The sequence below is a fragment of the Hyla sarda genome, chromosome 6 (genome assembly GCF_029499605.1).
Source record: "Hyla sarda isolate aHylSar1 chromosome 6, aHylSar1.hap1, whole genome shotgun sequence".
In the NCBI taxonomy this organism is placed as follows: Eukaryota; Metazoa; Chordata; class Amphibia; order Anura; family Hylidae; genus Hyla; species Hyla sarda.
In genome coordinates, this window is record NC_079194.1 from 47,912,497 (window position 1) to 47,921,331 (window position 8,835).

The 8,835-nt window shown below is 42.5% G+C and overlaps 1 protein-coding gene across 6 annotated transcripts in view; it reads left to right on the forward strand.

The window, feature by feature from the left end:
- The window catches only part of LOC130275543 (flavin-containing monooxygenase 5-like), a 79,816-nt gene extending 71,256 nt beyond the window's left edge, over window positions 1–8,560 (forward strand). For all 6 annotated transcript variants that reach the window (XM_056523604.1, XM_056523606.1, XM_056523605.1 and 3 more), the window contains 3 exons: window positions 1,927–2,282; window positions 5,681–5,753; window positions 7,960–8,560. In XM_056523604.1, coding sequence (XP_056379579.1) covers window positions 1,927–2,282; window positions 5,681–5,753; window positions 7,960–8,305 — 775 coding nt within the window. In that variant the 3' untranslated portion in view covers window positions 8,306–8,560. The remainder of the gene's footprint in view (window positions 1–1,926; window positions 2,283–5,680; window positions 5,754–7,959) is intronic.
- The last annotated feature ends 275 nt before the right edge of the window (window positions 8,561–8,835 follow it).

Below are 8,835 nucleotides of genomic sequence, written 5' to 3' on the forward strand. Positions count from 1 at the left end.
CACGTGAGGTGACTATGAAAGGTGTTACATATGCTGAGTGGGCATAGGTATCTCTGCAGGATCTCATAGGTGTGCTACACAAACGATAACATAAATTGCATAATTGTATCAGGCTGAAGAGACAAAAGATGGTGGGAGCACTCACCACGTCTTCCTGCTATGATTCTTATTGATTGACAGTTCATTAATACAAAAGTGTACATACCATAACAAGGGCCAGATTAAGGCTGCCTGGAAGACGGAGTGCTTCATTATGTTGCCCCCCCCCCTGACAGTTCCCCCACATTAGGTGCAGTATAGTTCCCCCACATTAGGAGCAATATAGTTCCCTCACATTAGGTGCAGTATAGTTTCCCCACATTAGGTGCAGTATAGTTTCCCCACATTAGGTGCAGTATAGTTCCCCCACATTAGATGCAGTACAGTTCCCCCACATTAGGTGCAGTATAGCTCCCCCACATTAGGTGCAGTACAGTTCCCTCCACATTAGGTGGAATACAGTTCCCCACATTAGGTGCAGTATAGTTTCCTCCACATTAGGTGCAGTATAGTTCCCCCCACATAAGGTGCAGTATAGTTCCCCCACATTAGGCTCAGTACAGTTCCCCACATTAGGTGCATTATAGTTTTCCCCACATTAGGTGTAGTACAGTTCCCCACATTAGGTGCAGTATAGTCCCCCACATTAGGTGCAGTATAGTTCCCCCACATTAGGTGCAGTATAGTTCCCCCACATTAGGTGCAGTACAGTTCCCCACATTAGGTGCAGTATAGTCCCCCACATTAGGTGCAGTATAGCTCCCCCACAGACATACAGCCTTCAGCCATAACAGTTTATGGCTGGGGGCTGTAAGCCTGTTTGCGTCAGTATGCCTCAGTGTTCCGACCACCGCTCCTCCGGTCATAGCAGTAGGTCCCGGGAGTAGAGGAGCGGTGGTCGGAACACTGGAGATGATGTGCCGCTGGTCACTCCTCACTGCTCTGCTCCACTCTGCTTTTCTCCAATGGGTGCACGCAGGGACATCAGTGACATCCCTGCGTGCGCTACCTCCCGGCGGCCCCTGCATTTTTAAAGTTACCACCGAGAAGTAAAAGATTTTTCGGGACACAGGGATGTCCCGATGTGGCAGTCACTCATTGGATCAACTAGTGTAGGCAGCGTATGGGAAGTGATGCAGTCATATGAGGTTATGTAAAACCCGCCGGACGCCGACACCACAATACCTGATGTCCCTTTGAGAATGCTAGTTTTCTAGCGAAACGTTAGAGCAGGTGTTTGCTGGTTTTAGACAGGTGTGCAGCAGGAAACATGGTCTCAATAAGACAGATAAAATCCCAATCTAGGATTACTTATTAACAGTGATAAGAACTAGCTGAGACTTATACAAAAGCACCACGTAGTGGGCAATTCTAAACTTGCCTCACTGCACTACCTGATAATTTTAACCCACATATGTTTTGTATTGTCAGTTTTAATAATTGAAAATAAAAGTTAAATTTTAGTTTGGTCTTCAGTTGAGGGTATTATTCCCCGAAGGGGGTTTCCCCTTCCAATCAGGGAATTGGAGAGTTATAGTAATTTACCCCAAGACTTACTGGGACTATATTTGTTGTTTTGTGTAGAGATAGCATTAATATAGACTTAGAATGACATGGGCCAAGATTTATCAATCTGTTGGAGACAAAGACTCTCTGAGTTGCCCATAGCAACCAAACCAGCTCATCATGTATATGACCAGAGTAACTTTAGTAATAAAAGCTGAGCTGTGATTGGTTGCCATCTACAAATCAGACAGTCTTTGCCTATGATAGATCAATAAATCTGGGCCAAATATGTTTATTTTCTCATTGAGTTTTGCAATGGCTTATTGAGTCCTTATAATACAGTGGCCTGAAACATGAAGAATGTTGTATCTTTCTTCACAGATATACTAGCCAACACCCAACAGTCAATGATGACCTTCCAAATCGCATTGTGTCTGGATATGTTCAGGTCAGGTCGAATGTCAAGGAATTTACAGACACTGGTGTCATCTTTGAAGATGGGACAAAAGAGGAAAATATTGATGCCGTCATCTTCGCTACAGGATACAGTTTTTCTTTCCCATTTTGTGAAGAAACGGTCATCACTGTTAAAGAGAACAAGGTTTCCTTATACAAGTTTATGTTTCCTTATCATTTGGAGAAGCCCACGCTCGCAGTAGTCGGACTCATTCAGCCAATTGGTGCCATCATGCCAATTTCTGAGCTTCAGTCCCGCCTGGCCTCCCGAGTTTTTAAAGGTATTCGGCTTTGTCTTACACTTTAGTATTTATCATAGAATACCGGTATCTGTGACACCTTCTATTATTGATAAACAGGTATATGCTCTTTATTAAGCTACGTTTATTTTTTTTATTTTTTTATTTGAAAATTTTTATTTTTAGATGATAAAACAGAAACAACATAAGAACTGAGTAATATGTACAACTTAAGAGATTGCAAACAATGAAAATGGCATAGTACATTGGTATAAGGCAGACAATACACAAGACCACAAGAGTGGCGCATGTGTGGCACAAAAATGGGATGCTCATTCGTGATAGACCGTGTTAGTCCATTATCCAAAAGAACATAAGGCTACATTTACCTCAATAATTACAAGGCGTAAACAGCATGAGAAGCCAAAGTAGGTGAGTATTCGCAATCTCCAAGATGTGAGACCTGCATACACTTAACATGAAAGGAAGAAACATAACCATGCAAAAAAGAAAAGAAAAAAAAGGGGGAAGGGAAGGAAGAAAAGAGGAAAAGCAGCCAAAGTGAGAAGGGAAACAAAAGTGTACGGAAGGGAAAGCAGGAAGAAACATGAACGGACAGGGGGAAACACACTGGAGGCAATAAGGGAGGGGGACACAGAGGACATCCAGGGAAGGAAAGGAAAAGGGGGAAGGTCCACTCTAAGGGGAAGGACAAGCATCTCAAGGGGGGCCAGGGGAACATGGGCAAACAGTGCTCCGTATCCAGGCGAAGACTGGAACGTCAACCAATCAAACCACATCTTCGTGTAGCGATCATTCTCCACAGGGGTAATGGCCACCAATTCCTCCATTCTCTGAGTGAGCGCAATTTCAGCCAGCCATTCACCAACCATGGGAGGTTCATTGGACCTCCACCTGCGGGGAATAACCGTACATGCTGCTTGAAGCATGTAACCAAGGGATTTTTGAAAGGAACTGATGGGACAGTAAAGCAGCTTCCGGGGAACTAGGGATAGCTATTTTTGTCACCTCCCGAGTCACCCTAAGAACCATGGACCAGAAGGATGACAATTTGGGGCACGCCCACTATATATGTGACATGGTGCCCACCGAATCCCCACATCGCCAGCATGAGTCAGGAACCATAGGGAACCAACCGTGAAGTTGGACCGGTGTGCGGTACCAGAGAGAAAGCACTTTATAATTCGTCTCTTGAGCCTTGCACGCTACCACCGATTTGTGAAATAGCTGAAAACACTTAGCCCATTGGGCCGGGGTTAGTGTTAAGCCCAGTTCCTGTTCCCATGCTGCGCAATATGTAGGCAAGGCGGAATAATAGCGAGAAAGCAGTATGCTATATAGAAAACCAATAGTGTTTGGGGGAACCGGGGGTGCTAGTCACAGCTTCTCGAATGTAGTCAGGTCTCTATGCAATTTTGCATGCTGCTTAACCCGAGACATAAAAATGTTGGAGCTGCGAATAAATAAAAAGGCCACTGCCTTCGGAAGACCTATCCCGCACAAGAGAAGCCATGGGCAGCAACGCAGCAGAGGAGAGTACATGATAAAAACGCAAAGGGAGCACATCAGGGACCTTCAGTAGACACCTGGGGGACATACCTGGGAGGAATGCAGGGTTACCTGTCACAGGGAGCATAGGTCCATTATGGTCAATCAAAGAATCCCTCAACCTCCGGTCACAAAGAGCAGTCAGTGTCTGTCGCGAGGTAAAATATAAAGAGGGCAAGGAGGAGGGGGGCGGGGGCCATGTCCACAGCAGTCCAGCCAACCTTCCCGGGTAGATGTCATGGGCCACCCATACCCAGAGTTTCGATGTAGAGTTGTGTAGTAAATTTAACAGTCTGGCATGCATGGCAGCCAGATAGTATAGACGGCAGTCCGGGAGGCCCAGGCCCCCCTCCCCCTTCGGACGGAATAGCACTCTACGAAGCTATGTTTAGTTTAAAGAATAGATATAAATAAAGGCTAGCCTTAGAGGGGTTGTCCTGCTAAAGAAATAACCTGTAGATGGTGTCAAAAAGTAACTAAAGCAACTTAATAATATGATGTTATTGGCCATACTGCACAGGTCTTACATATAAGATGAGCTGTACGGCTTGTAGCTGTGACATCACATCACCCTCTCTAAAAGCAGAGTTCCTGTCCCTCCTTCCCCCCTCCTGTCTGCTAAGGACAAGACTAGAGATGTGAAGAGGGGGAGCTCATACTACTGCTCATTAGATTTTAGGCTGCAGGAAGCCTTCCTCAGTCACAGTAGTTTCCATCAGAACAGGCTCAGTGCTTTCTTATCCGAGAAAGGCTTCCTGCTGCCTTACAATCTATTCAGTAATATGAGTCCCCCCTCTTCACTTCATGGTCTAGTCCTAAGCAGGCAGGATGGGAGGAGGGAGCAAGGATGGAGCTGACTGCATTCAGAAAGTGTGACATAATGTCTCAGCTACAAGAAAGCAGAGCTGAAATGGCTATCCATAAAGGTTGGGCCAAACACATGGCATACACATTAATTAAAGGTTGGGCCAAACCATCCTTATAAGTTGGACTGGTTGACTAAAGTGTATTGGGGCCTTCCAACTTGCCCCTCCCCCAATAGATGATGTCAGGGGAGAGAATGATCAGTCATGTTGGATTTCAACTGCTTGACCCTTTTGTTTTCAGAGACATAGATCACCACCAGAAGAGTCTGGCAGTGGGGTACCTTTCCTCTCTTTAATGGCCAAGTCTAACATTCATGTGTATGTGGAATATTTATATTATTTATACTATATGGGCATCTTTATACTAAACGTTTCTCTTGTGCAGACCATAAGCATGCAATGAATATTGACCATAGTGGATGACTTATCTTATGATTAACCAAGAATTGTTCATGTTCTTCTATTGAAGAGACCAACTACTGAACAATAAGCTGTTGCAAAGTTTGACTTCTGGATATTTTTTTGACCAATAACTGGACACTTGTGGTTAACATTGCTTTTAGTACTTTTCTGTGGGAGATGCCAGAATTAACTGAGTACAGTGCTCAACTATCTCTAGCTGCTCCCGTAGACAATAAATTAAGCTGCGTAGTGGATGCACAACCACCACTCCATTCTATCGGAACATTCTGCACCTCATACTCAAGATAGCTACATTGTATCGTTCAGAGCTTGTGTTGGTAGTTCTGTCAGATTGATGGGAAGAAAACATGCAGAGTGCTGTGCTATTCTACCAGGCAAAAAATAGACAGGATGTTGGAACCCAATGGATCCCTTCAACATGGATGTCCTTCAACAGTCTTTTTAGTGTTTGATAGTTAGCAGTGTTAGAAAAATACATGTCCATCAAGTTCAACCAAGGAGAATTATTTATTTGTTTATCTAATGCACATGTTCAGTATAAAATGATATTTTACCATCCAACCATCTTTTTTTGTTTTATAGGTTTGGTACAACTACCCGATAAATTAAACATGGCCAGAGATATAATAATTAAATCGTTCAAAATGTCTGAACGGTAGGTTATGAATATACTGTACATGAAGGTGGTCTTAAAACGTGTAAGGGCCAGCCTTATGTTGGAGGACAACACTGTCCAATGTCTTCATTTGGTGCTTCGTTACTTAATCTGGTGATAGGTCATAAAATGTGGAAATAACCATATATACAGTCTGGTGCCCAAATAACTGTACATACATTGCTCAAATACTATTCCCTAAATAACAGTGCTATTCAGTGTAAAAGTAATATCCACAGCAGCACACAGGAAAATGCTATGATATATGTATACACTGAATATATGAATCATTTAGAATGTAATTTATGATATATATGTGGTGTTCCGGTGCAGGACCTGGTCCTGTCCCTTTGTCTAAAGTCCCATCAGCCAGAGCCCCTCCATGACAATAGGGCTCTCTTTTAGGACTAATCCCTAGTCGACTCATATAAATGATATTTAATGTATAAATATGTATATTTAATATGTTATATAGGAATACCTCTGTATAGGACCTTAGAGGTCACGTGCCTTAAATTAATTGCACTATGGTTTAAGGACCTTTGGACCTTTGTGATACCCAGAGTTCACTGGGTCAGGACTGACAGTTTCTGCTGACCAATGAGTTTTGTCCCACCCCCTTAATATATAAGGGGCTGCTGCCACTAGATTCTGTCTCTTTGCACTCTCTTAGTTCTGGAATATCAGAGAAGCACATCTCAGCATAAATCATCAATTCAAGCTAGGCCCCAAGCCTAAGAATCCGTGGCCACTAAACATGAGTTGCTCAAAGCTAAAACTACTGAATCCTGTGTGACTACTAGAAACCCAAATCTCCTAAAAATAGTAGCACAGTGGCTAGCAAACGAAGCTCATTGAGTCTGGAGTCCCTGCAAACCTGTGAGGAACCTGTACCACGGTTCTCTCTCTCAAAGACTGTTGTGCTACCTGCCGTTGCATAAAATATACAGTAAAGTTACTTCAAGTTTACTTAATAAAATTTGCTGTGGACATTCCATTATTTCTCCCTGCCATTTGTGGGACAGTTGGCGGTAGGATTACCACATTTAGGAAACCTCACCCTGGCGTCACAACATTAAAGGGTTAACATCAAGATACCCTACACTATCACCAGCACCACCCCGTCACCATATATATATATGTATATATATATATATATATATATATATATATATATATATATATATATCAAACATAACATTGGGGTTCTTAGCTTATTAGCTCACCATTGTATCCACCATTCCACTGCAGTAAAGTGACCTCATCAGGATGGATCGTACACTAAATTCTCTTCTTAGTATCAAGCCTCCTAAGGGCTTGTGGCATCTAGATAGGAGTCCACTCCATTAGAAAGGGGTTTCTGGGCACAAAGATATTTTCAATGGTACATGCCATTAAAAAAATATTTTAAAATGCTGTAGAGACATTGGGGTCCCAAGGACATGTCAAAGGCTTTTGAGTTTTCTTGTCCACAGGTACACTTTAAGCCATACTCACCTGCCCCATCCCCTGCCACTGCTGTTTTGACAGTGCCCGATCCCTGGTGCTCTCCTAGTTCTTCCTGCTTCCGAAGATATCACATTCTTGAAGAACATGTATCACTAGTCGCAGGGGTGATCTGCCTCAGCTAGTTGTTGTCTTCTACAAAATTGTATCTGTCATAAAGACATGTCAAATGTTTTGATCAGTTCGGGTTTCAGTACTGAGACCCCAAATTATCAGGAAAACAAGCGGGTTTAAGCAATTGTCTCGCTACCAAATAGAATAATGGAGCCGCAAGACAAAGATCGCTAAGAGCCATGTACACTGCCGTGCTCTTATCCCCACTCATTCTCCTGATTGGTGAAGGTGTCAGCACTGAGACCGCGACCAATCAAAACTTTTAAAGTGTCCCTAAGACATGTCATAAGTTTTTTCAAGTGACAGTGTCCATTTAAGTTTGATATGTTGCATTGATATTTTGGGGGAGGGGGGGTTGTTACTGTTATTTATATGGACTGTCCAATTTATCTGATGGCCAGGTGATACCTCTGCTGTATGTATACATTTGTGTGGGTTTAATATTAAGAATGAGGGGGTTAAGTATGTTACTTATTTGCTTGTAATGTGTAACGTGTGGTTATGTTTTAACCACATAAAAATAGTTTGTAAAATATTTAACATTGTACGTCTGTATATTAAAATTTTTCTCTCTCTGTTCTTTAAGCTATGCGAAGAGCCAGCGTCATACTATACAAGTGGATTATTTGGAGTATATGGATGAACTGGCTATGCTCGCTGGTGTGAAGCCCAATCTGTTCACAATGTTCCTCACAGATCCTCGGTTGGCTTTTCATGTGTTTTTCGGACCTTGCACTCCTTACCAGTATCGGGTTACGGGACCAGGGAAGTGGCACGGTGCCAGAGAGGCCATCCTGACTCAGTGGAACCGCATTATAAAGCCAACTCGGACCAGAGTCCTTGAAAATAATACCGTAGATAGGTCTGTTCCTCTGGCACTGAAAGTTGTTGCTGTTTTTATTCTTTTGGCAGCATTTTTCCTATACTTTTAAAGGAGCATTTTGGCTGCCAAGAAAAATAGGGGATCCTACAATAAAGCATGCCTGCCACACAGTATTTAATACAGCTGCGCATGTTAACTAAATGTATTGGAGTGTTATCCAGAATATACACCAAATGTGAACAGGGTAATAATAATGTAATTCAAATCTGAATAGTTATAGAAAGCACACAAATAAATCAAACATTTACATACAAAGTTTAATTATATGTTTATCCTATAACAAAGTTTCTAAATAAAATGGTATCCTTGTTGTATATATGCTTACAATATTCCTTAGACCATCATTCTGAGCTAAGTCGTCGTCATGTGGGCCGTCTTACTCAGTGATTGACAGCTTCCCATATACGCACACTTATACAGAGAGCTGTCAATCACTGGGTAGGACCACCCACGTGACTACTTAGCACAGATTGTGCAGAGATGTACATGAAAAAATGACAAGTTATCCTAGAACTTTTCTTACAAAATGATATATTATTCTGCTCAGCTCCTTCTGCTCTATAACATGATGCCTGCAGA